At 53.0% G+C, this 27,860-nt stretch overlaps 1 protein-coding gene across 17 annotated transcripts; it reads right to left on the bottom strand.

The window, feature by feature from the left end:
* Positions 1 to 397: 397 nt before the first annotated feature.
* PDE1B (phosphodiesterase 1B) lies at positions 398 to 27,860 on the bottom strand. 17 transcript variants are annotated; one of them, XM_042946754.1, is made up of 19 exons: positions 16,120 to 16,442; positions 15,671 to 15,885; positions 13,481 to 13,603; positions 13,086 to 13,183; positions 11,155 to 11,268; positions 9,605 to 9,787; positions 9,343 to 9,409; positions 8,879 to 8,995; positions 7,165 to 7,347; positions 6,571 to 6,711; positions 6,061 to 6,161; positions 5,827 to 5,952; positions 5,600 to 5,701; positions 4,368 to 4,488; positions 3,986 to 4,067; positions 3,548 to 3,656; positions 2,940 to 3,070; positions 2,312 to 2,431; positions 398 to 1,814 (listed from the first exon to the last, which is right to left on the bottom strand). In XM_042946754.1, exons 4-18 carry the CDS (start codon positions 13,148 to 13,150, stop codon positions 2,328 to 2,330), a joined length of 1,746 nt encoding a protein of 581 aa, XP_042802688.1. In that variant the 5' UTR covers positions 13,151 to 13,183; positions 13,481 to 13,603; positions 15,671 to 15,885; positions 16,120 to 16,442; the 3' UTR covers positions 398 to 1,814; positions 2,312 to 2,327. The 17 variants fall into 17 exon arrangements, with proteins under 17 accessions (XP_042802688.1, XP_042802689.1, XP_042802690.1 ...); XM_042946755.1 differs by having other exon boundaries at positions 15,671 to 15,967; positions 16,260 to 16,442; XM_042946756.1 differs by having other exon boundaries at positions 16,260 to 16,442.

Raw genomic sequence — 27,860 nt, 5'->3', positions numbered from 1 at the left:
CAGTGGCTATTAACAAAGAGGCCTTTGCTGGGACCAGGAAAGATCATCTCTCCCTTGTCCTAGACACTGAGGGGCCAGGGGAAAACACAAAAGCCAGCACAGGCGAAGAAACTTCCATAGTCAGGCCTCTCCTGCTTTTGTCTTTCCAGGGGGGAGAGGGGAAGAGGGAAGGCAAGATTCGCCCTTCCTTACTGAAGCAGCACTCTGATGGAGAGAAAAAGAACCTGGGTGTAAGGTCCCACTTCTGCCATTCCTAGTATGTGCTCTCAGGCAAGACCCCAGCTTACCCACCTACACATCAGATAGGGAGAACACCACACCAGGATTTTCTCGAGCTTAAGGAGTCCGTGTACATGAAGATGTCCAGTGGACTTCTACCCAGTGAACACCAAACACATCCAGGCCTGGTCTCCCTTCTTTATTGATCTCTGGCTATAGCAGGGTTCTGGGAGACCCAGGGCAGGGGTGAGTCACATGCGTCTCTGCCCCACTCGGGGTGGGGTAGGAGGGACAAGTGTCAGGGTGGCAGGTCTTTGAGACCATGGATATGGACTTCACACGAACAGGACCCACTGTACAAATGCATGGTTGGTATTTACAAGAAAGGAGGAGGGCAGTCACCTGGACTTGGACCTTTCCTGGGACAAGGCAGCTCAAGGAGCCTGAGAAGAGGAAGGGGCACAGGGCCTGGCTGGGCAGTCTTCAGGGGACACCCGGCAGCAGCCCTGAGTCCCTCCCACCTGCCTTCCACCCACCACCCTCCACTTGTCCCGGGGGAGGGGCCTCTTGGTGTCAGCAGCTGGGCAGGTGCTGGAAGGGGGAGGGAGGGGAGGGACCCTCTCTGTTAGCAGTGCAGGATTACTGGATTCTACGTCACCCTCCCCATGCACCCTTGACCCCAACCCAGCTGGTCTCTCCTGCCTGTGCTCCTAAGATGCATCCTGAAGGTGCTTTGCTGGGGAGACCTCAAAGCACTTTACAGACATTGGTCGGATGGGAGCCTCCTGGCCCCAGGGGAGGGGAAGGAGGCAAAGGGCTCAGGACAGCCAGGGTAGGTAAGTGATAAGCCCCAAGGGCCTAGACCAATCCCAAGTTCTTGAGGACCCCAGGGAAGGCTTCCTCTTTTCCCCAGTCGACATTTCAGAATGGGAGGGAAGGAAGATTGGGATGGAGCGGGGGGCGGGCTGAGGATGGCGCTGAAGCAGTACAGGTCTGGGGTAAAGAGGATATTCCCCCCCCCCCCCATTCCCAGGCCCTAGAAAGGTATCATGCCCTGAAGGAGCCCACTCACCTCTTCACACATAGGGCTCTGAAAAACCCCAGCTTTCTATCCTATTCCAGCCCCTCCCAGGGGAGGAAAAGGGGGACCCAGACCCGCCAGCTAAGATCTGGGGGGGGCTGAGGGAACCCCCCAAAATGTATTGCTTAGAAACTTGGAGGCAAAAAGGATGGGGGAGGGCCTGGGGGCTGGCATCTCTGACCCTCCCCTCTGGGCCCTGGGAAGCCTCCAAGAAGCTCCCCTCCCCCAGCCTGCCATCTGGCCACTGAGGGGGTGGGGCAGGTCCAGAGGCAGGGGGATGGGCACAGTGACCATTGGGACCCTAAAGTTCCCCAGTCTTGCTGCTGGGAAATTGAAGTGTGCCCCAATGGGTGTCGGGTGGGGAGGGGCCCTTCCCCCAACCCCACAATCTCTGGCATTTGGCCTTCGGGTGGGTTGTCTGTTCCTCAACCTCCGTGCTCCCTTGGAGCAGATGGGGGAGCCGGTCCCGATGGATGGTGCTGATGACATCGAACACTTTGGACTCACTGAGGACCTGGGAAAGAGGGAGAGGTCTCAGGCGTCAGCTCTTTGCCTTATCTCCAGCCTGACTCACCTTCTCCAGGTCCCCCCACTCAGTCCCATATACAGTTGTGCCCAAACCACTTGCACAGGGTGCCCAGCCAAGGGTGTGGTGTTGGGGGATGGTTTTCGACCTCACAGAATCTTGCACCCTGACTGGGCCCTGTTCCTGAACCCTCTCAAAGGTGCTACAGAGGCTGGCTGCTCAGGTCCTCCCTGTTCTGAGGAGCTTCTTCCTTCCTTCCTGCAGGGAGTGGACAGAGGGGGTGGGAAAAATTCCTTGCTTCCCACTCACACCCTGGCTCAGTTCTGTGTCCACTTCCTCCATTTTCCTCCCCAGGAAGAGTGAGGGAGAACTTCACATCCACTGAACCCCAGAGATGACCCTTCTAAGATGCCTTGTCGGACACCCAGCTCTCCCTACTCCCTACAGAATCTCCAGACCCTCCCCACTCCACCACACAGGCTCACCCGGCCCAGTCCCAGACTAGTCCAGATTCCCGTTCTGGTTGTGTTCATCTTCAGCAGGGGAGGGCAGGGTGTCTTCCTCACAGGGGGACAGTTCGTCAATGGACATCTGGTTGGTGATACCTGCAGGGGACATTTAGGAAGTCAGGACCAGACTAAGAAATATTTTTCCCCAGAACCCAAAAAGTATATAGAGAAAAGTAAAGGATTCTCATGCATCCTTCTGCCTTCAAGATGAACTATACTCAACCCATGCCAACTTAGGGAGAGCCCCTCTAGCCGTGCTAACATTCACAACCCTCAATTCACCCATAAAGGAAGAGATTTCCCAGCCAAGGCCACCAAGTTACCCAAATCTAACGGGGCGCCATTTGCAGACCACAATATGCATGGAGTCCCTCGGGTTGTGGAATATGGCTGTTCTATCTTCTCTCCTGTCCCCGTTCTAGAATGATCCAGGCCAGTCAGCTCAACAGTCTTTCCTCGGATCTAACTTTAGTCTGATTAGCTCCATCCTCAATTCTGGGAGTCACACAAAGGGACGCTCCAGGGCTTAAGGAAAATGGTCCTGCTACTGCTCCATCAGCCACCCTCCCCACAAGGCCTCATCCCCGCTTCCAACGGTACCTACCACTTGCTGCCCGTTCCTTCCATTTCTGCTTGTTCTCCTGAATGTATTTGGTCCAGGTAGAGCGGAAGCTGACCACATCAGGGTTGGGGTCTCCCACTTCCACACCCAGAGAAGGCTGGCGCCACTGGAAGCTAAAGCAGGCCCCCCAGCTCGAGAGGTGAGACCCGGCCCACTCCAGAGCTGCCTTCACCAGCCCTCAGAGTGGAGGGGAAGGAAGACCAGGAGGAGGCTTAAGGAGACTTATCCTTCTCTCCCTTTCCCTCTGCTAGGTACCCCCAAGTCCCTGGCCCTCTTCACTCAATTTCACCCCTCCCTCTCCACACCTTCCCTCCTACTAGAAGGAAAATAAAAACAAGATTAGCAGAGAGGCAAGAGAGACAGAGCTAATGGAAGAAACAAAAATTGGTGGAGGGCACCACAGGTGCGGGTCACACCCTTCTGGTCTCATCCTTTCACCCCTGTGTGTGACACACATCAGGGACTCCCAAGTTTTGAGTAGCCTGCTTCTCCGCCGGCCCCACCATGGCTGTACCTCCTCCGTGGGCTCTCTGTGAGTCCCTCTTGCCTCCCCCAGAAGCAGGAGACCCGGCTACCCCAGCATCCCTCACCTGGGCTGGTTTTTAGACTTGGAGTCGTCATCCACCAGGGGTTGGACACTCTTCTCAGCCACATCAGTCAACACAGAGAAGGTGGGCTCCACGATGAAGTCAATGAAGCCTGCAGGGAAGGGGGAGCAGGATGGAGAGGCCTCACCTGGAGGGCTGGGCAGAGGACGGGGGCCTGTGTGGCTGGCACCCCCTGCTGCGTGGAAAATGGGGTAACCCGGGCTGAGGAGTCCCCAGTGGGGGCAGCCTTTGGAATAATGCCTTTCTGACCCTGCCTTTGCACCCCCAGGCCTTTCACCCAGGACCCCGTGCTCTAGCACAGGCTTACTCAATAGGAAGACTGGTTTTGAGGGATGGCAACTTGGAGCAACCCTGGGCCAGGCCGAGAAGGCATCCTCTCCCCTTCCCGGTACTCCCCTCCTTATGGGAAAGGACACTCACCAATCTGGGACTGCGCCACCAGAGTGGACGTGCGATCGCACAGTGGAGAGAAGGGCAGGCCCAGCTCTGCCTCCTTGTCACCCTGGGAGAAGACAGGGCAGGGAAAGCTGGAGGGGGTGCCTCAGACTACCAGATCCAGGGTGAGGCTGGGGGAGCTTGGGAGTTGTGGGAGAAGAGGAATTTCAGCGCCTCTGGCCTGGAAATGGATGAGACGCAAGGGGAATGCAACTACAGTTAAGCTTCTGGGAAAATGACATCTGATCCCAGGGGTTTGGGATCAAGTCAGAGGTTGCAGGTAGCTGCACGAAGATCTGGAGGTGGAGTGCGAACCTGGAGAACAAAGGGGAGAGAAGGGCAGGGGTGGGTGAAGACGCCATGCTACCTGGCGGAAGAATTCCTCCATGAGGGCCTTGGTCCAGCGGCTGTGGACTGACCACTGCTTGGTTGGGTGGCTGATGTCAGCAGCGTGGAGCAGGAGAGACAGGGCCTTGGACTTGTCAATCCTGGTCAGGGCAGGTGGCAAGCGAAGGGAGACCAATCTTTTAGGATAAGGAAACCTGGACCATTCCTAACTTCCCATCACATGCATGTCCTTGGATCCTTGCGGGCAACTTCAACTGGTCTCTGAGATGACACGCATGTGCACGCACCCACACAGGTACACACGCGCGCACGCACACGCTCCTATACGTATAGGGAGCAGCCCGAGCTCTTGGAACCAGAGGCCCTGGGTTCGAATCCCCACTCTACCTACCACTCCCTAGCTGTGAGACACAGAGCAAGTTACTTAAAATCTCCATATTTCACTTTCCTCAAGGCTAACTGGAAATAGTAACAAAGTCCGCCCCACAGGGTAGTTCTGAGAATTAAATGACACACAACATACAAGCATTTAGTAGAGTGTCTGGCACATGGTAAGTGCTGAGTAGTTATTATCTATAATAACATTAGTAACAATTATTATTATTATTACTGTTATATTATTATTCCCCGACAATGCCACACTGCACGCTGTCCCACGCAGAGACGCCGTACGGGACACACCTTCAGGACACACACACACACAGTCTGTTCTCTCTTAAACGCATTTATAGACTCCCACCCACTTTTAAGCAACATTCAGCAATCACGGCATTTGTTCTGTGCTGTTTTTCTTTAACCTCCAATGATTCTCTCAATAGCCCTATTAGCAGCGGAACTGGCTGTAAGCCGTTGCAGGGAAGCCTGTCACTCTCACACTGCACAGAGAAGAAAGCGAGTCCAGAAAGGTTGCCTGATTTTGCCAACGTTCCAGGGAAAGGCTGTCCTGCAGGGGCTGTAACGTTCATTTCAGACTCCTGGCCCAAAGTGCTCTCCAGGAGACCGACAGCCTGGGCTGTACATAAACCCAGGGCCGTGGACACACACGTGTCACACGCACGTACACACACACACACACACGTACACACACACACATACACACACAGGGCCACAGAGACAGACTCAGATACCTGGGGCCAGGAGAGTTCCTACATCCAGGTAAAGACCTGGCACCCCAATTGCCCACATACGTGTCCCCATTTCACACAGCCCTCACTCTGGCCGAGTCCCGGTCACACCCCCACCAGATGTCACCTCTCCAGCTGCTGCAAGGCCGTCTTCATGCACTTCACTTGCTGGAAATGGCAGGACATGTCTGTGGCCAACACCATCTCGATGACCAGGGCCCGTAGCTCTCTGGATGGACAGAAGCAGAAAAGCGATCAGCCCCTACAGCACCCAGAGGCAGGAGGGCCAGGAAGGAGGAAGACAGGGTTGGGTGAGGGGTCTCTCCGGGACGGCCACTGCCGCCTTCGGCTCACACAAACTCATCCTTGGTGAGGTTGATGAAAATGTTCATCTCATCATCCTGCATCATTCGGAAGACAGAGCTGATGTGGTGATTCTCCAGCACGGAGCGATCATTGTACAAGATGGCACATTCTGACCTGCAAAGCCAAGGATCATCAGGCCCAGCTCCCTATAGGTGGCGACTCCGGTGACCGCCCCCACCCCCACTTGGCCCCTCCTGCCCCTGCCACATCTGCACCCCTCACTTGGTCTGGATGTGGAAGCTGTTGGTCGTGCCTGTGTGCTCATAGTCATGGATGGCTGCAGCAAAGACGATGGCTAAGACCTCGATCTCGGACAGGCAGTGCTGGGAGAAAGGGACAGGATGAGAGGGGTCTGACCCCTGCCCTTCACTGCCCAAAGACCTCCACACCAGGCTATACCACTCAGCCCATCCCTTCCATTCTTCGAGGCCAGCTCTTGGGCCAAGACGGCAGGTTTCTCAGCTCCCAGAATGGCGGAATGCCCTCCCTTACCCCACCATGCAACACTCCCACTGCATCCCAGCACACGTCCCCAGCATTGCCCATGAAGTTATGGTCCACCCAGGAATTCTCTAGAATTGAGCGAAGTCCAATTTGACTTTGTAAAGACTTTGAGATACCAAAGGCAAGGAACCAAAGAGACAGAAAGGGAAATGGGAGTACAGTCTGGACTTCCCAGTTCTGCAGCCGTTAGACCCTAAACCACGGAAGAATGATCTCCTGGGCACCTACCACCATCCCTGTGCGGAGCAAGAAGCAATGGACTGTCTGGGTAACATCTGCTGCGTGGATCTGGTTGTGGTAAGGGTTCTTGTACTTCCCATAGCCTGTCTCCAATGCATCCAAGAAAGTCATCAAAAACACAGTGGGAATCTGCAGTGGGAAGGAGAAAATCGAGGATCTGCAGGAATGGCCTGCAGCCGAGGACTGACATCAGCAATGCCGCCTGTCTACAGGAGGCAGTGAGGCCCAGGGAGAAAGCACGAGCTCGGCAGTCAGGTGAACCTGGGCTCACACCCCGCCTCCACCGCCTGCTGGCCCTGTGACCTTGGGTAAGCCACGTGCCTCCGATACTTCATTGCAGAATGAAGATAATACCACCTACCTTGAATTTAATGAGATAAGTACAAGGCACTTAGTAAGTGCTCTCTAAAGAGTAGCTGTAATTATTATTATTTCCCTGGGGATTTTTAAGAAAAGAAAACTTCCCTCCTATCTTCCAACCACCCCATCCCATCCCCAATCTGAGACCATGGAGAGAAGTTCAGGGGAAAGAATAAGATGACCCTTCCAGACACACCCACCCACCCACACCCACACACACACACTCAAGCACCGGGAGCCAGAGCTCTGTCCAGCTACTGTGAGTTGTCTCCGTATATGCCCTTGGAGCATGCCTGCCTCCTTCAAAGGCCCAAGGCTCCCAGAGGGCAGGGCTGGTGTCTGCACCAGTCTCCCTGGATCTGCTGAGGCTGTGAGGAGAGCGAGGTTCAAGACTGGGGCAGGCTTCTGTAGAGGTGAGCAATAGTGAGGAGACGTAGAAGATGCACCACTAATCAGTCAGACCCTAACATCTCCCACCCCCACCCCGGAGGGCTGTGCCCCAAATTCAGGGAATTTTAAAGGACCGTTTCCATGACAACTGCCCTTGCTTCTGCGTTGCCATGGTGTCCCTGGAGGGAAGGGAAGGGACGCAGGGGAGGGGCTGGGTGCCCAGGAAGGGAACGTGGAGCCTGACAAGGGCGGCTCCGACTGGAATCTCTGCCCTGAGTGAACACTAAAGCAGGAAGTGCCCCTCTCTCTCTAATTGCCTTGGCGCACGGTGGACCGGGGCTGGGCCAAACCCAACCTGATGCAGTTATTCTCGGGGTCCCTCAAAACTAGTCCTTCCAGGCAAGGAAGCAAAGTTTAGGAGAACCTGGCGTCTGGAGTATGTCTGAGAACCAGTTTGGAGAAACAGGAGCTGGGAAAAAGCTTAGGAAAAGGAAGACCCTGCTGTTCTCTGGCCTGGAGAAGGCAGGATTGGAAGGAAGAAAATGAGGCTGCAGAAGGACTGGCCTCAGGAAGGCACCGAGGAAAATCTCAACTGAGCATCTCAGGAAAGTTCTGGAAACCTTCTTGAGAGTTGTTGTAAAATGAGGAGCCAAGGGTCAAGGAAAGGCTCACACGCACCAACGGCGTATAGCAGTGAAGCAGAGGCAGCGGACGGTTGGATGATCTTCCAAAGCCCTCCGAGAAAGGCCCCTCCAACTAGACCCCTTTGTCCCCAGCCTGGCCCCCTCAGAACATTCATGTTTTCCTCTGCTCTAACATCTAGGCCCACCCCCACCTAAGCGCTGGCCAAATATTCCCAATGTGACCCTTCAACCCCTTTACCCTCCAACTCCTAGTGTGGTTTTTCCACATGGAAGTGGTTTTTTCCAGCCCCTATTCCCCAAAGACACTCTCCCCTGGCACAGAATCTGGAGAGGACTTTAATCCCGTATTCTTTGTGGTCAGCCAAGCTGAAGAACAAACTGAGTTCACACACCCTCCCTCCCCTCAGACAGCCCCACCCAGCCTCGCCAAGAGTTGATCCTCTCCATAAAACTCCCTGGCCAGAGACTAGAGTTGAGGGGGAAGGGAAGGAGTAGCCAGGAAACAAATGGAGAGACTCTAGTCCCAAGGGCACAGGCTGACAGCATCTGGACTCTAGGCCTCGGGTGTCCACAGGCAGGAGGCAGGGTAGCTGACACAGGGAGCTGAACCTCGGGCCAGCCTGGAGAGGACAAGTTATGAGAAAGAAGCAAAGCGGGAGAGAGCAGAACCCTAGGCTGGAAGGTTGCAGACCTAGAATCTTCTCCTCGAAAACAATAAATGAAGTCAGAAGCTCAGGATGGAGCAAGTGAAAGAGAGGCTGCGCAGGTGGGCACAGGGACACTTCCCTGATGGTGAGACTGAGTGAGGGAGCCTGTGGGACCTGCTCGTTGGGAATCTTCTAGAATAGGAGTGATGGGAGCCGAGAACCCTGCCCAGGAAGAGGGGTCCGATGCTGCCCAACCTTAAAGCGGCTGATGAGGTTATGCCGAGTCAGTAACTCAAAAACAATGGTCCTTAGGGCGTGGTCATCTGCTGCCCGGTTCAAAGAGAAGACGTCAAAGCACCAGAGGTCCAGGTTCTGTGGAAACAACAGACTAGGCAGGGAGACTCCCAGGGGAGCTTCCCAGCCTCCGCGAGGGTTACAATTAGACTTCAAGGAGGACTTCCCAATGTTTACAGAGGCTTGGGAAGCAGGAAGACAAAGACGTGGTGAAGCGGGGCCTCCTTCTTCTCAACACATCTCTCAGTACAGAGGAGACAAAAACGTAGGAGTCTGCCTCTGGAGTGGGCAACATGTCGTTTTGAGGAGCATGGGAATGGCAGTTAAAAGGGAAAGCAAAAATCACCCCATGAAGAGTCGGAAAGTCCCAATGAGCATTCCATCCCCCACCCTTCTTCCTCTTTCCCAAAAACCCGGGGGGTCACCTTGAGACAGTTGAGGACCACAGTGGAATAGGTGGGGCCCACAGAGGTATACGTTCTCCGGAACATCCTAAGGGCGAATGATGAAAAGAAGCGCAGGTAAGAAGGTTGGGGAAGTGGGGTCTGAGTGGGGCAGGCTGTGAGGCTACGCGCTGGGCGCAGGGGGGCCACGCTGGCTGTCCGGTAGGGGCCCCAGAAGCCCTGGGTGTCTGGGGGACAGGGTCACATCTAGAGGCAGAGGGAGGCTGGGCACGGGCGGCCTCACCTTTCCACAAAGATGCCGGCCTGCACGGCGTGCACGATGCTGCGGAACTTGGGCTTCTCCTCCGCGCGGCGGCCTTTGGCCCGGGCCTGCTGCGTGAAGGTGGAGGCCAGCCAGTCCCGCACCTCCGAAGGCACAGCATCCGACCGCAGCTCCTGCAGCTCGTCCTCCGTGTCCAAGATTTGCCTGAGGCCCCGGAGGGGGAGTCACAGAACAAAGACAGAGGGTGCTTCCACAACCTAGAGACGCTGGGCCCAGCCACACCCCACCGCTCAACAACTCTCCTCGCTCCCTTCTCTGACCCTCCCTTGCCTTTCTCTCACTACATTTTTTTTTTTAACGTTTATTTATTTTTGAGACAGGGAGAGAGGCAGAGTGCAAGCGGAGGCGGAGGGGCAGGCAGAGGGAGACGCGGAATCCGAACCGGGCTCTAGGCTCCGAGCTGTCAGCATGGAGCCCGCCGCGGGGCGGGGCTCGAACTCACTAACCAAACCGTGAGATCGTGACCTAAGCCACCTAAGCCGAAGTCAGAGGCTTACCGCTTAACCGACTGAGCCACTCAGGAGTGCTCTCTCACTACATTTTTTAAATGTCTGTCTCTCTCTATCCGATGCCTCCAATAATGAAACAGCTCACTATGTGAGGTAGTGAGCCTCCCAACTCTGCAAGTGCTCAAGCAGAAAATGGACCGGGTACCGCCTTGTCAGGGAGCCTGGAGACCGGCAGCACTGTCCAACGGAAATAAAATGCAAGCCACACATAAGTAATTTGAAATTGCTTAGTAGCCATATTAAAAAAGTAAAAAGAGGGGTGCCTGGGTGGCTCAGTCGGTTAGGTGCTGGACTTTGGCTCAGGTCACGATCCCCTAGTTCGTCAGTTCAAGCCCCACGTTGGGCTCTGTGCTGGCAGGCAGCTCAGAGCCTGGAGCCTGCTTGGGTTTCTGTGTCTCCCTCTAGGTCTGCCTCTCTCTCTCTCTCTCTCTCTCTCAAAAATAAATAGACATCAAAAAAAAATTAATAAATAAAATAAAAAAGTAAAAAGAACCAGGTGAAACTCATTTTAATGATAAGGTTTCTTTAACCGAATACACCCAAAATATTAGCATTTCTATGTGAAGTCAACAAGTATATTGAGATATTTTACAATCCTTTTTCTCACTCTTTGAAAACCAGCGTGCATTTTACATACACACACACGACTCAATTCATACTTGAGCTCAACAGCCACCTGTGACCAGTGGCTCCCATCCTGGGCAGCACAGGTCTAGAGGGATTCCTCCCCCACCCGCCAGGCAAGAAGGTTAGGACCACATGAGCTTCAAGGTCCCTTCCAGCTCGGAAGGTCTTCTCTCCTTGGTACCTGTGTCTGTCTCTACCTCTGTTACTCCCTATCTGTTCCTCTGCTTCTTTACCTCCATGACATCTCTATCTACAGTTCTGCTCTCCCATCCTGCTCCGGCCCTGGCACGCGTCTCTGTACCAGCTTTCTGTCTTACTCCCAACCCTGGATCACTGTGCCTGTCTGGGATCTTCCTGTGTGTGCAGCTCTCTCACCGTGTCTCGTCTATATAGACGGCCTCCAGGAGAGAAGCTGTGTACTCCAGGTTTTTCTTCAGTTCCTCGATGTTCACTTCCCCATTCTCCAACTGCTTCACCATGTAGCGCAGCCTGTGGGGGGTGGGTACGCAGAGCCCGGTCAGACGCTGCTGCTACCTTGTCGTAGTAACACAACACCCTCTGATGGGGTGCATGTTACAGACCCGGCCTCAGTCTTCCACAGATCATTACTCTTTCTAACAGTAAGCATCATAGCTAGTGTCTCTCATCCCAGGCTACTGCCACTGCCTATATTAAATTTATCTACCCCCAAAGTTTCATCCTGGGCTTTTTTCTGGCCCCACCATCCCCACCTATCTCTGACCTCTCAACACCTCCCTTCAGTCACTGTTTCCTGAAAACTCTGGCTCAGACTGCCCCGAGCGCAGCACCATTAGGTAGGTACAAGCCCCTGGGGCAATGTTTTGGGGATGATCTGTTTCGTAGCCTGGATAACCAAGAGCTGAGATTGCCAATTTCCCCCAGAAGAGTGAGCTGTGGGGTCAACAGCAAGCAAAAGAGCTCCCGAGATTCTTCCATTATGTCCCTTGGTCATGGCAGGGAGGGGGGTACATGTCCACAACCCCTCCGTCCCTGTCAGGGATGGCGAAGACACAGAACAAAGACCAATCTGAATGCTTTCGCCTGGCCTCACTCCATCCAGGCAGAGCTAATGGATTATGATTGCTGAATCCATCAACCCGGACAAAGCAGGATTAACCCCTGCCTCCCCAATGCTGTGCCAAAGAGAAGCATTGGCAATGTGTGACTGTGCCGATCCCCAACGTCTGCCCCACAGCAGCTTCCCCCAGAGCCAGAGTGGTGGGAGTGAGGTCATGGGTCTCACTTACGGGATGCTTTGCCTGAAGGTACAATCCCTCATCTTTTGCACCCGTGAGTGCTGGGGGTCAGAGATTAAGTGGGAGACTTCTTAGAAGTCCAGCGAGTCCAGCCCAGGCAGCCACAAAGCCAACAAAACTCTGACTTTAGATGATGATTTTAAAGAAAGCAAAGAAACATTCCCCTCTCACTCTTTCCCCCAGCTCTGCCCTGCCTCGCCTAAAACCAAGGTGGGGGGTGAAATGGTAGCCATGACACTTCCCCACTGAGAGGGGCTTCAGAAACCCAAGGTCACCCTATGAGTCAGGAAGGAGAAAAGAATGAGTCAGGGACCAGAGGCTGAAATTAGCATCAATTCCCAGGGATGCCGGGGAGGGAGAACAATGGTACTCCTGAACAGAAGCGGCTCCAGAATCCTGGGGTCTCAGCAGCTTTGGAAAGGGGGTGCCCGAAATAGCCAGCCAGAGGGAGAGTCACAGTCCAACTCTCACCTCAGGGGCCAGCAGTCCTGATGAAGACAGTCAGAATGCAAATGGGGCAGAAGGGAAAGGGGGAAAGGGAGGAAGAAAACAGTTGAGGACGATGCGGCAGCTTCCTCAGTGGATCATCTTCAAACCCCACTTCTGACCTTCCTGCTGCATGTGCAAATGGCAGGAAAGAAGCCAGCTTCAGTAAAGCTGCTGCCCCAGCTAGGGCTTCATTAGGGAGGTGGGATAGAGGCTAGTCAACATAAAAAAACAATGAGCTGGGAAGGGGGACTGAGCCAGCCTCTCCCAGACTGCTATCCCAGAGATGGCAGAACAAAGAGGTTCGCTCCGCCTCTGGGCCTTTGGAGCCCAGGCACAAGCCAGGGCTTCCCTTTCCTGGTCAGTCCCTGTGGCCAGGGACCCTCAAATCTGGGGACACACAACCCAAGAAGAAAGAAAAGCCTCTGGTCTCATCTCTCTTCACGGATTCCCGCCCCAGCCCTCATCTTCCACTTTGGTCAGCCCTTTTTAAAACCCAAAACTAAACTCACCAAAGTTCTTCCACTTCCTTTCTCGACCCACCTCTTGAAACATCCCAGCACAGGCTCCCAAAGTGAACAGCCAAGCCCACGCGTGTTCATTTGCATGTATTCGCATAATCGTTAGCAGTGTCACCAGCTCTACATTTTAAAAAGTGATTTCTCCCACATTATCTCATATTATCTTCACAATGGGCCTAGAGGGAGGGAGGGAGTTGGGAGGAAATCGCTACCCCTATTTCCAAGGCAGAAACCGAGGCTGAGTTCTGGGAGGCAGGAATCCTGGATTCAAATCTATCACCTCTTGGCTCTGAGCCCTTGGGCAAGTCACTGACTAATTCTCAATCAGGAGCTATCAAAATGTGGCCTGCAGACCACTGGCACCAGAATCACCTGGACTACTTGTGAAAAATTGAGATTCTAGGTCCCCCTGCATACCTACTGACCCAGGATTTCTGAGGTCATGGTCCAAGGATCTGCAAACATGTTTAACAAACACCCAGGATGGTTCTCCTGCACACAAGTTTGAGAACCTTTCTTTTAGAGCCTCTTTTCCTTCATCTGTAAAACAGTGAAGATAATGATAAACCACCTGTGAAGGGCTGTCAACAAGAGGACTAAATGAAATAATGTGTGCGAAGGGCCTGACACACAATGATGGGTTTCTATAAACGTGATGTGAATCGGAATGAACTGACCAGCATCACGCTGGCCCCACCCCAACCAGCTCACCCGCCGTTGCCTTTGAACCCAACAAGCGCCTGCCTTCTCCATCCCAAGTCCGGGTGGAGAAGGGTGAGTCTAGTTTGGACGGAGGCTGGTGATTAGGAAGCCCCCTAACAGGGGAAATGGGGCAGTGAACCTGGCCATGATCTCTCCTTCATAGTGACAAACCTCTCGTGGGCCACACAATCACCTGATGAGGGAGGTTAAGTGACTGGCCCAAGGTCACACAACTTGTCAACCTCAGTCAGGCAGGCAAGCCCACGACTCACACTACTGGAGCCTAGCTGTGCCCCGCACACCAAAGGTGTTGGGCAGAAGGAGCTCCAGCATGTAACTTGCGTGGAGAGAAGCTAGAACCCATTTCATCATGGCTCCTCAGTGCGCCACCAGGAAGTGCTCGTGTCTGTCGGCCCATAGCAGCCTGTAAGCACCTTAGCGACGCTAACAGTGACTTTGCTTATTCTGCTGCTATACCCAGCACAGCACCCAGTACGTGCTCAGTGAATGTTCGTTCAATAAACAAAGGGAGAGGGGGCAGAGGAATCAGGTGCGGAGTTATCTGCCAGAGCTCACGATGGAGATCTCTGAGGCAGGGCTTCTGAAACTCTAATGGAGAGCCTGCAGAGAAGAATGAAGTTGTGGCTGGCTTTAACACACCCTTCCCTCCAAGTTCCTCCTGCCTCCCCCTCTAGATCTTGCTCTTTTATAGCTTCTGGTGAAATCTGAACCCGACATGATCCAGACACCAGAAGGAACGGGGAGGGAGGGAAAGAAAGATTAAAGAATACATTTGACAAACGGGGAGTCCAAGAAGGGGACCTGGACTCGGGCAGCTAGAAGGCTCCAGGTGCTGGACGTCACCCTTCTGAAGTCCTCTATCTCTCCCACACCACCCTTCCAGCCTGGCAGTGGCCTTGGTTCTAAAGTCCTTCAGGGCTGCGGAGTTAGGATCTCCCCAGACCTGCCCACAGCCCTCACCTCAGCATTCTGCAGGAAGTCCCACTTCTCCACCTATGGCAGTATCATTCCACCCCCTCTGGTTCGGTCCTCAGAGAGTCCAGGAAAGGGTCCCTTTCCCTGCACAACAGGATGCTCACCCCTGTCCAGTCCTCATCCCGGCCTAAGGAAAACTGGAAGCTTCCCCAGCAATCCTTCCACCTCCACCCCTAGCCCTGTTTCTCCACACCCGCTTCTTTCTCCTTTCCCTTCAGCCCCTGCGCCCCAGGAAAAGTCTCAGACCCTGACCCCTGGGAAGGCCCAGTCTCTCCCAGCTCTAGGCAGCCGAAAGGAAAGGCTCAGGGCAGTAACAATCCCAACACCCCAGAAGAGCTCAGCTTCCCCAGCACTTCATTTCTTTGGATCATCATGGCTGATGATCTGGCCACTTCCAAACCTCCCTGTATTACTTCCAGCAACCACACTCCTAAAAAAATCACTGTGAGTGGGCGCTTAGGACAGGACTGCCTCAGGTCAAAGGGCTAGGGGTTGGGAGAAGAATCCTATTTCCCTCTGGGGTTCTTAAGACCAGATGAGGAGATTTCAGAGGAATGTGAGGTCCTAAGGATGCTGGGGTGAGGAGAGAAAGGGGGGAGGCACTGCTAAGTCACCTGCCACCGTTAATAGGAAGCCAAAGAAAGGAAGAAGAAACAAAGAAAGAAACAAAGAAAAGGGAGATGGAAATGGAAGGAGAATAAGGCGAAGGGTAAGACAGATGGTGTAAAAGGTGGAGAAGGCCACATACACACACACACACACACACACACACACACACACACACCCCACATATGGGGGCCATCAAGTCTTGATCCCTCCCCCTCCACCAAAGTACTAGTGGTGGACCCACAGCAACCTGTCCTCCTTCTCCTCCTCCCCCCCTCTCCCCTTCTCAGCCCTGGTGCCTACCTGAGGATGGGGACCTGGAGGTGGCTCCTTTGCACAGGAACAGGGTTTGCCATGGGAATCAAAGTGTCCTACTTCAGAGTTATCAAAATGCCGCCCCCAGGGCCCCAGGGCCCCTGAGGGGAATGACTCCCTCTTGGGCCCAACTTCCTCCTCCAGGTCTCGGCAGAACTGAGCGACTGACCAGAGAGAACTTTGGGGAGGGGAACAGGAGGGGCCTGACGGGAGGAAGAAGGGAGTGATGAGACAGAGAAGCAGCCCACAGCAACTGGGTGAGAGGCCACGGGAAAAGTTTCACATCTGAATCAGACCGAAAACAAGAATCTGTTCTCAGAAGAATCCCAGAAAGGACAGAAATAGCACAGTCCAGCCCCTTGTTCTGAGGAGGTGGGGCTCCTCTTTGGGGAGAAGGGGTGAGCAGAAGGCTTAAGGGTACAGGGCCAGGGACCCACCCTGAACCTGTTGTGGAGAGGAAGTCCGCCCGTGGGAGGGGAAGGGACCCTGCAAGGGCCCCCTGGAGGGGCTAAGGCAGATTCAGCTCCCTCCCAGGGTCTTCCTCCGGGGCCATTCTTCAAAATGAGCTTTAACCCACCTGAAAGGACAGAAGCAAGACAGCATGAGAAGCAGAAACTACAGGGGAGGGGCTTATGGAAGCCAGGAATCAGGGGAATCCTCACCCAGAGACCCGCTCAAGGGGGAGGGAAGGCCCCGCCCAAGCAGTGAATGAAAGTCGGGAGGACTCACTCATAGAAACCAAGAGGTTGGGCAAGTTACTTTCCCACTCCCAGCCCCTCCCCCCCCCCCCCCCCCCCCCACCGTGGTCTCATCTAGAAAACGCGGACTGGGGGATAACTGTGAATGAACTGGGGAGAGGCCAGTCCAGCCCAGAGGGAGAAGAGAATTGATGGGACAGCCTAGGACGGGCCTGGGACCAGGCACCCCCCCACCCCCCCACCCCTTCCGCCTCCAGGCTTTGCTCTCGCTCAGGTTGGGGGACAGAAGCCGGCCTCTGCGGCGCGAAGTGGACGTGCGCGTACAGCCCCAGCCCGCCTCCCGATTGGCTGTGAGGTGACGTCACTGATACAAGCGCACCGGGGCCGCGATTGGTCAGCTGAGGGGCCGGGCGGGGCCAAGGAGGAGAGCCCCGGGTGAAGACAAACGCATCCAGGGAAGAGTCCCGCGCGACTGCCTTCTCCTTAATCCAGGGTTTAGAGCTGGGGATAATATGGAGATGAGGAAAGGGGACTAGTGGGGATGAGTATGACAGGAGAAAGGGAAAAGAGAAGAAACAGACCAAGAGCTAGGATTTTATGACGGGAAGTCTTCCCCCCGCCAGCTCTATCCCCAAAAAGCGGAGAGAAATTAAAATACCTTGTCACTGTGCCAAAGCCTTGAAGGATTATAAACAAATGAAGTTTGGGAACCTGCTGTTTCTCAGTCTCACTGAGCACTGGGACAAGTGGAAGTGGGCTTCAACAGCAACAGAGGAATGGAGGTTAAATATCTACAAGTTGTTTCCTGGCGTACGTCCCGGTAGCCATGAAGCGGGGCTGCTGCAGATTTTGGAAGAAAGGAAACCCTCTCTGGGCCCATCTCATTCTCTCTGCTCTCCCAACACACACACACACACACACACACACACACACACACACACACACACTGATGAGTGTTTTTTAGAGAAAAAAGGGACTAGACCCAAAGTCAGAGACCCAGAACTTGACACCCAGGGAATGAGGGACAAGTCACTGGCCTGGCCTGTGGACATGCTTGCTTGGAGGGACATGCATGGGCTAGGAGTGGAGGAAGGTGGTAGCCAGCTGCACGCAGCCTGGAAAACCAACAAACACCAAGCCAGGGCAGCTCCCCCACCCCCCACCCCCAACTCCAGGCCCTGCCACGTCAAGTACTCACGAACCTCAACCCTCCCACAGAAAGGTGCAGGTTTCTTTCCCTCTGCTCTCTTGCTCAGTAAAACCAAAGCTGGTGGGACAAGTGACTGCTGACCACCTCACCCCACATACATACATGCTGCATCATCCCAGCATGTATCCCATACCTGCTCATCCCAGCCTGGTATTATTATGAACTGTTCCTAATAAGGAAGGATATTGGCCAACCACCACCCCTTCCTGGGGAGAACAATTTCACACACATCCACTCACCTACGCATCTACAGACACCCCACACTTCTGTCTGAGCTAACGAGACTTCCCTGGGTGGAAGGCAGGGCATAGATAGGATGACCCCAGCAGCGTCCAGCATGGGCTTTCCTTTAGTCCTTAAATTTAGTTTAAAAATAGCAAGGAGCACAAGCATAACGCCTCCCTCCCAGGCCTTTTCCCAGCATTCCCCACCTGCACTGAATAGGAGTTGGGACAGGGGGTAAACAAAGAACTGGAAACCCTGCCTCTGGTCAGAGGAGTGTAAGAGAGGGGGTGGAGATGGGGGAGTGGATGAGAGCAGGGGTGGAGGTGGGGAGGGTTAGGGAAGGGATTAACTGGCTGATGTCAAGGCTCCAAAATCTCAGAAATTGAAAGAGCCAAAGAAATCACCTACATCCAATGGAAAGAGGACATGAATTAAAATCAGGAGACTTTTGCCTAGACTTTGTCACCATGTATGACCTTGGGCAGGACACTCTGAGGTCCTTTCGTTGTCTGTAAAATGGGAAAGTAATATGTGCTTCACAGAATTCACACAAGGATCAAATGAGATCACATGAGAGCACCTTGCAAACTATAAAGTGATACATGAAGGTCACAGATTATTCCTTAGCCCAGAGCTTTATTTAGTTAGTTATTTGTTCAGCAAACGTTCACTGGGAGTCCTCCATGAACAAAGCCTCCTATGCTCACCCTTGTACCCAGGCCCCCTGGTGTGGAAAAGCCCCAGTCACCCTGCCACCACCACTCCAGATGTTTAGGGCTTCTCCCTGGCTCCTGAGTCCACAGGGGCCAGGAGGCAGTCAGAAGCAGAAAGTGGCGAAAATGCAGAGTGCTCCAGCAACCAAGAACAACCAGATCTCTACCTTCCCCAAGCACTGCTGCTCCCCTCACTCCCCTGGCTTCCCCCATTGCTATACAAGCAGCCTCAGTTCTGGCAGCTGGCTGGGCACGGTGGCGGCGGGGGTGGCTCTAGGGATAAAAATAGCCCCCCTGGTGGCAGAGCTGGGGTGCCATCCTGGGAGGCAGTGGGCCTCAGGTTGACATGGCAGCGGTAGTAAGAGATCTCTAGGCACTGGACGGAGGAGCTGGGTGGAGGGAGGGTGGTGGAGGGCGGCAGGGAGTGGGAGAAGAACAGAAACCAAGAGAGTGCAGGGAGAGGAGGAGGAGGAGGAGCAGTGAGGACTAAGGGGGCAGGGAGGGAAAGAGAGATTTGAAAGATGCTGAAGAAGAGGGTCTGGGGAAACACTGAAGCAGAGGTGAAGGGGCTGGCCCCAACCCATGCTGTGTCTGAAAGTACTCCTCCTCTGCCTCCTGACCAGAAGCCGTTTCTAACAGGTGTTCCTAGCAAAAGCCCAGAACAGCTCAGATCAGATGAGGAAGAGGGTAACCAAACCGCTTGAGCCTCAGCCCAGACCAATAAGACCCCAGATATCCTGGCTCCCAGCCCAGCCCAGCCGGCAAATGAGTCACCTCTCCCTGAGGCTTCAGCCCTTCAGAGAAGGAGGAACTGGGAGGGGTGGGCAATAGAGTCCAAGGAAGGCTAGCTAATGAGGGAGGAGGCCCCCAGGACCCAATCCTTAAGATCTCTCTCTCTCTCTCTCTCTGCCTCACTTGTCCCTCCCTCCCTGCATTGTTTAATTCTGCTCATTAACCACCTCCATGTGGACCACCCCACCAGCCCTCCAAACCACATCCCAGCAGATGTTCCAGCAGATGCCCTGTGTCCAGGGGGCCTAGCAGATGTTGAAGGCGGCCTGGGATGGGAAAGTGAGCTGGAAGCTTGGAAAGGGACTGACTGCAGGTGTGATACTCCAGCGTGGCACAAAACTGTGGACTAGCGAGATTGGAGCCTAGTCCCAGCCCTGCCCCCCAACCTTACCAACCATCTCTAGGCATCACTTTCCTCCGCTGAACATTTTTTAAAATTTTTTAATGTTTATTTATTTTTGAGAGAGAGAGAGCACAAGCAGAGGAGGGGCAGAGAGAGAGAGAGAGACAGACAGACAGACAGACAGAATCTGAAGCAGGCTCCAGGCTCTGAGCTGTCAGCACTTGCGAACTATGAGATCATGACCTGAGGCAAAGTCCACACTTAACAGACTGAGCCACCCAGGCGCTCCCTCCTCTGAACATTTTATGATTCTCAGATTCAGTGCCTGGGTTGGAGGCACTCAGGAAACAAGATGCCTGGGTCTCGATTCCCTGGTTCAAGTTCATCCTTTCTGAGTAGCTCACCGCTTCCCCAACTCATCCCTACCCTGATGTAAAAGGAGGGTGATGGTTTTCTTCTTTATCACAGGAACGTCACATTCTAACCTCCATGAACTTTCCAGGAAGTTCTCCTGTGTATCTCTGTTTATTCCATCTTGCTGCAATCAAAACAACAGCCAATCTTCTGGGCATTTCAAGAAGGAACAGAAAGGAAGAGAACAACCAGGACACAGAAGTCTTTAGGGTGAGTCTGGTACAATCTGATTTATAATATTTCTTCAAGACTGGAATTTCTAAAGCTACTGTTTGGTAGATATGGTCCATGTTTAGGGAGCTTGGCGACGCTGTTGGGATGTGTGCTCACTCAGCTCAGGCCCCAAGAAGTTTCCAAACAAGGTGGGCCTAGAGGAGAGAGCCAATCACATTAGATATGGAAGAGCTGATAAACAGGGGAGCAGGGAAGCCAAGGAACAGGAAGGAAAGGGACGTTTCTCTAGCCCTCGGGTCTTGCCTGCCAAAAAAATCACTAAGCCCCCTGGAAGCTAAGCTCCCTTCCCAAAACTAAATGGTGCCAACAGCAGCTGGCAGCCTAATCACGCCACTGCAGCCACAGTAATTATTTGCAAATCTGACTTCTCTTTGCAGCTATGGAATCTGCTGACCAAGGACCCAGGCTGTATCCAACAGCACCACCTGAAGCACCCCCTTTCTCGCTCTTCTCCCAGCCCCCTCCCCCCACCCAGGTCACTCCCTGGATATACCCTACCCTTTTCCCACCAAGCCTGCTTCTTCACCAAAACCTCATCACGGCTCCCTCAGTGGACTCCTGCCAGGTCTAAGATGCTGAAGTCGAATCCTAACCTGGTGTTTCCTTCTCAGACTCACACAAATGCAGCAGGAGCTGAGGGGAGAGAAGCCACTGCAGGATAAAGGGGGGCGGAGGGGTGGATATTCAGGACAAAGGGGCAAAAGCACCTGCATTAGGGACCTCTTGGCATTGAATGGACAACAATGAATGTTTTTTTCCCTTCACGTTTTTTTCCCTTTGCCCCCACTAAATAGCCCCAGGATGCTCTCCCAGTTCCCGGGGACCATTAAGTCTTCCTCTCTAGTGGAGGGTCTCATTATCTAACAACTTCCCATCTCTTGGGTGTCTCCCCTGCACCCCACCTGCTGCCCTGGTTTTGTCCCTTTTTCTCAGTCCTGAAGAGGGTTGGAAAATAGCTACTCAACTTCCGTACCTGAGAAAATCAGCCCCCTGAGATCCAAAGGCAATTACTTGGCTTCCTCCCCAGGGAGGCTGGGAGGATGAGGTCACTGAGAAGGCAAAAGAAAGGCGGTGCAGAAGGTGCAGAATACAGCCTTTGAGGCTGGACTCCTAACGTGGTCCCAAAGGGCGCCTGCAGCAAACTCACCCTGCACTATCACCACCATTCCTGGGGGCAGGGAGGGGGAAGAGGAGGGGGAGGCCCCAGGGATGGCCTGGCCCCTGGCCAAGGTGAGAAAGGGGTAGGAGAATTGAGGGCCAGAGAAGCCAGGTCAAAGGGAATAGGGAGAGAGGAAGTGGGACAAGAGATAAGAGCAAAACACACCCCAGCAGAGAAAGACAGGAACAAAGGAGGGAAGGGACAGAGGAAAGGATGCAAGAAAAATAAAAAAGGAGGAAAGCAGAGGGAGCAGAGGAGCCGGAAACAAATCCTCGATGATTCCTTTAAAGACTCACAAGAGAGGGAAAGATCTGTTTCAAGGTCCCCTGCTCCTCCATCCCAGTCAGATGGGAGCGGCCAAAAAAAAAAGGGGAAGATAGGAAACAGCTAGTCACTTCATTGACTTCAGGGGCTCCCTGGACAGCGGGCAGGTAGAAAGGGGTCTCGAGAAGTCTAGGCTTTTCTCTCCTGCTGGGTCTCTCACCTGGCCTTCCAGTACCGGTACATCACACCTCACCATCCTCCCCTTCCTCCTGGCAAATGCAATCTCCACTGTAGAATTTCCTCTCTTGGTCTTTCCAACTGGCCTCCTGGGGCCTCTGGGCAAACAAAGTGATATTTGGGTTCTGAGAGACTTTAGAGATTCTCTAGTATAGGATGTGGCATACCTGATCATATCACTCCCAACAAGACCTAGAAATTTAGGATAAATGCCAGAGAAGAGTTTCTCCAATGCTCCCAGAACTCGCCAGTGGCAGTCCCGGGGCTCCCCACACCCACCATGTCTTAGAACTACAACTGGCCCATCCACTTCTAGCTTGACCCACTGGGAAAAGGGGTGACGGGAGTTAAGTCCTTCTCTTTTCTTTTGACTTCAGTGTCCCACATCCTTTGTAAGACAGCCAGCCTGCAACCCCACTCAGTCTTCTACTGTCTAAGCTCAGACACCTGTCTCACCCCTCCAGACAACCATTTATCAACAAGACTCTACCAAATCATGTCCCAGACACCGGGACTTCAACCCATTAAGTAATTCATATTCCTGCTTCTTGAATCTTTAGCTTTCCCCCCCCCCATCCAAGCCAACGGTCACCCATTCATTCCCCCTGCCTCTTCACACAGCAAGCTCTCCAATGCTGAAAGAACTCCAGACTTTGCCATCTACAAACCTTCACGTGGATGGTATCAAATGAAGAACTGAGATCAGAGGGACTACGTGTGACTTCAAGGTCATGCAGCTACTAACTGGCGGCATGGGCACATGAACTCCAACTCAAGTCTCCCACCATTCCCTATGTTCTTCCACCACCACCACTCGGCCATGCTCGTTCTCTCCAGCCACCCGCTCCGACCAGAGGTTTGTGAAGTTCTTCCTTTGGTCTAAATTGATGTCCTCCCTCCCTGCACCTCCCTTTCCCTTACTGCAAGAGTTTTTCACCTTCTACCATCGAGATGCCTCACTCAAGACACAGCTGATGAAGGAAATGGAAAGACGGGAGGTATTGGTGAGACGGGGGGCTAGAAAACCCAGGAAGGAGAGATTCCCTTTGCCATGGTTGGAAATAAAAGAGGGACTTGGGCTGATCTGAGGAAGGAGGCACTAAAACTCATCCCTGCCAGGGCCTGGGAGAAATGGGGCTTTTTCTCCAGAGATCCAGGGAGCCACAGTTTATCTTGCAATCTTCACAGCAGCCCCACAGCCATATGCAGAAAAAGGAGAACGGCTGCACAACTTTCAAAAACAGTAAAAGCCACTGAAGATCACTCTGTGGGTCACATACAAAATGAGGACACAAGGGGGGATAAATCAATCAGTGAGGCACCCAGTCCAGTCCCTCAGCTTCCTCTGACTGCCCTTTTCATCTCCCCAGTATTGTAAAAAAAAAAAAAAAAAAAAAAAAAAAAATGTTAGTGTATCGCAAACACATACACAAGATCACACATACTTATTATCCCATTACCTACATGCCCACGCGCATGCACACACACACACACACACTCATCATCATCATCATCATCGTCATCATCATCATCATCTCATTCATACATAGGACAATTTCGGGTATTCAGGGAAGTGCATGTCTTCCCGACATATTTATTATCACAAATGCCATTTATAAATATGAAAACAAAGAGGCATCCTCATGGAGGTCTGACTCCACAAGCTGCCCCCCCCCACAACCTTCACCCAGACACATATGTACCCATGTCAGGCATTACAGTTTTATCCTCATACATCTCATCCACACACCCAAATAACGTTTCTGTATCCTCTCTGCAACTCCTTCAGTTCCAGGCTCCGTCCTGTGGTCCTCAAACACCACGCCTTTCAAACATCGCCTTCTCAAAACACAATACCATCTCCTTTTCCTCCATCCCTATCTCCTGCTACCCCACCCCCCTCCACCCACACGCAGGAACACACGCACCACAGAATCAGAGACAGAACTGGGCTCTGTGACATGTGCACATAGACTCATTAATTCATTTGTTCATTCCTTTTATTTAACGGCATTTATTGAGTGCCTATTATGTTTCAGGTAGCACACTAGACTCTGATGAAACAAAGAAGACCAAAACTAATGCCCAGCTGGGTCCTTGTTCCAGCTCAGCCGTAATGACCTTGAACCACAGCTTAGGACATAGCACCTAGATCTGGGGAGTCCTGAGTCCATGTGAAGAAAGAAGAGGAAGGGATTGTGTTTATACTATCCCAAAGGAAAAGGGAAGTTCTGTCTGTAAAATTCCAGGAGAAACTGGGACAGAGAGAAGAAAGTGATGCTTGTACTATCCTGGGAGAAAGAGAAAGAATTCATTTCTATGCTTTTCTTGGTGTCTAGGCCCCCTCAGAGGAAAAGTTTAGGCAGAAACTGGAGTGGTAGAGCTTTACCACTTGGATGGATGTAGCAAAATGAGGAACAGGGTGCCTTATCCCCTCTCCACTGCACTTTACTCCAGATTACAAACTCCATAGGAGCAGGGACCGTCTACTTTGTTCACTAGTATATCCCAGCCTCCAGCACGTCACCTGACCCTCAGGAGGCAGTCAATTAATAGTTGTTGAATGAATGAATGAGCTAAGGATGGCAAGCCAACCAATCTCTGTTCACAGATTTTCTTGATTCACAAAATACACAGAAAACCTCCTTCTACTGACCCTACCCTACACTCCTCAAGGCCCTCTCGTCTCAGAGAAGGGTAGGCAGTCCAGTCAAATCCTTCACTCAGTGTTAGAGATACTCACCCTGCTCGACCCATCATCTCCAGACTGTCTATCCCAGCCTCTCTTGTGCCTCCCCTCACAGGTCTGCGCTGTTAGGAAAATTTTCCTGCCAGGTAGAGGTGAAATCCCATAGCTAGAGACACTTCAGCTCATAGCTTCCAGATTTTAAGTTAATCTTTGGCAGAGTCCTACTGTGGGAAACAGGAGTCCTGGATGCCCTTCCCAAGAAGAAACTGCCCTGCACAATGAGATTCATTGATGGGCTTTGTATGGGCTTTGTAACCCAAGGCAAAAACACCAGACCCAGCCTCCCTGAATGGAGGACTCCCTCTAGATGTCCTATATTAGAAATTGAAAGGATATGGGGCGCCACCTGGGTGGCTCAGTCGGTGGTTGAGGGTTTGGAGTGACTTCAGCTCAGGTCATGATCTTGCAGTTCACGAGTTCGAGCCCCGCATTGGACTCTATGCTGACAGCTCAGAGCCTGGAGCCTGCTTTGGATTCTGTGTCTCCCTCTCTCTCTGCCCTTCCCCTGCTCATGCTCTGTCTCTCTCTCTCTCTCTCTCTCTCTCTCTCTCTCTCTCTCAAAAACAAATAAACATTAAATAATTTTTTTAAAAAGAAACTGAAAGGACAGTTGGGGGGCTGGGGGGATAGGATATGTTGTGTAGAGGAATCAAGGCCTTTATACATATGTCTTCATTTCTATTCAGAACCCACTCATGGGATAATCATGTCCATCCCCCTCTTTCCACATTCAAGCCTCCCCAATATTCAAACAGGGCCAAATCCAATAAGCCATCAACTCGGGATCTACCTTGATATCAAAATCTTTCTCTGCTCTGAGAAAGGGAGATCAAGAATCTATTCCTGGTGACTGATAATATGAAAACGGGCCTTTTCTGGATAAGTTATGACATGCAGCTAGCACTCTTAAGAACCAGACTGCTGACAGGAGTGAAGACCAGAATAATTCAATCAATAAGGCTAGCGATCCCTGTCCACCATGATCTCCTGTAAGGATATCTCAGCTAATGCAGTCTGTAGGGGCAGCTGCTTCTATTCCCTTCTTTCCCTGGGCTTCAGTGCCTCCTCTGGGGATCCTCTTCTCTCACCAGTGAGCACTTCTCATAGTCAAGGAAGAAAGAGCAATTTTCTTCCAGGAAAGACTTTGGGTTAGAAAGGTGTGGGAGACAGTGAACAGGTAAAACCCGCTCTCTTGCAGTTCTCATTCATTACCTGGAAAGGAGGCAAGGAAAGTATATGATGAGCTATGAGCGCTATGGGGAAGCCGTCCTGGGACACCTTGAATTCTCTAATGTATGAACCATGAGGTCCCTTCTTTGCTTTTCCACCACTTCCTTACCTGCCCACCCCCACCCCAACCCTGGCTTAGTCACCATTAACAGAGCACCGTCTTCTGTCAAGAATCACCCAGTGCTCCTCCCAACAAAAATCAATTCAATCCGGTTTTCCATTTCTTCGTCCCAGAACTCATTCCAAGGCTGCGCTTCATAGAGCCCAGCAAATTGCATTGGCTGGAGGCAGCAAAGGAGAGGAACTGAGAAGCACATTTGGATGCCAAGCCTTGTTGCCCACTGTGCCTCAGTTCTCCCTAAGCCCTCTCCGAGCAGCTACAGTACAAATCAGACAGACCCACCCAATATCAAGGGGTCATCTTATTACCATAGATACAGTATTTTAAAAACAAAGCAACCACTAGCATCCATCCATCTCCTACCACCGTCTCTCCCGCTGCCAGAACCCAGTAAATGGAAAGCTTCAGTGCTCACTATTGAGGATAATGGGGAGGAACTGGGTTTCAGGGCTATGGTTCCCGCATTTCCTCACCAAACATCTACAGCCTTTTTCCTGGGACCATTGGGAGTCATATCAGGGAGAAGGACACCTTCCCTTGTTCTCTGATTAAGAATCAACAGACTGCGGAGATTACCCGATGGCGTCTGACTGCGAGATAAACATGGTGCATGGTCTGTCTTTGACCCAATCCTCTCCTCCTCTGAGGAACAGAAAGAAAAGTTGCTTCCTTCCCCTGGGACCGGAGTATGGGACACCTGAGTCCCTTGTTTCCCTGTTTATCCATCCTCCCCCCGTGCCCTTCTCCTGCAACAACAAGAAAAGATGCCTAAATGTGCTTGGAGATCCTTGGGAGATCATATAGCAACAAAAAGGTTTTGACAGTTACCTTATCCCTGTCAATTAATTTTTCTTCACCACCACCACCACCACCACCACCACCACCGGGGGCTCCCAGGTAGGGGCTCCACCCCCCTCTTCCAGATCCCAGATGGGTCCCCCATCATTACTGTGCACAGTGGATTTCCAGGCCCCAAGAGAAATGAGGGGCTCAGGTACGGGGCGCCCCCCATCCCCATCCCCTGAAAGATGCAGGAGGCTGAAACCACCAATCCCAACGGAGACCCATATGACCCACAGGTTGGCACAAGTATCCCCATGCACTAGATCTGCAGCTGTGTGCCATCACTCTACACACATCTGTGTGTCCCACGGACCCTCATGCACACACATGTGTTCTCACATCTGCACGACCCTGCACACGGATACGTGTGAGTCAGCCTGGCACCTCCCGAAAGCTGCCCGTCTGCAGCCCTGCCACACGGCGCATCCCGTGCCGCCTCTCCGCGCTGCGTGTGTCCCCCGGGGGGTCCACCGGCACGGGCGCGTCGTTAGCTTTGCAACTCCTAAACCCTCTCCAACCGGCCGACTTGCTCCGCACATGCCTTTTGCACATGTGGCCTGGCTCTGCGCGTCAGGGCCGCTTATTTCCTCGCACCTGCCAACATGTGTGCCGGAGGGAATCCACCAGCCCGGCTCCAGCTACCCACCCACCCCCACCCCCTTCCGGGCTCCCTAAGATCCCTTCCCCCCACGCCCGGCCGGGGACTCACAGCGAGCGAAGCTTAATCCACATCTTCTTGCTGGGGGCTGACTTCAGCTCCAGGGGTGACGGGCAATCCGACTCCAGCATCTCGGGAGGGCTGCGGGGGGACAGCTCCATGCTCAGCCTCAATCTATGGAACCGAGGGAGGAGACGGCACCGCGGCTCAGCCTCAGCCCCAAGCCGGGAGAGCCCCTCACCGCCCGCCCCAACCACTTCCCACCTGCGGCTGGCGCCGACCAGCCAG

Source organism: Panthera leo, chromosome B4 (assembly GCF_018350215.1).
Source record: "Panthera leo isolate Ple1 chromosome B4, P.leo_Ple1_pat1.1, whole genome shotgun sequence".
Taxonomy (NCBI): Eukaryota; Metazoa; Chordata; class Mammalia; order Carnivora; family Felidae; genus Panthera; species Panthera leo.
Note: the sequence above shows the minus strand (reverse complement) of the source record. Positions and strands in the feature narration are given on the sequence as shown.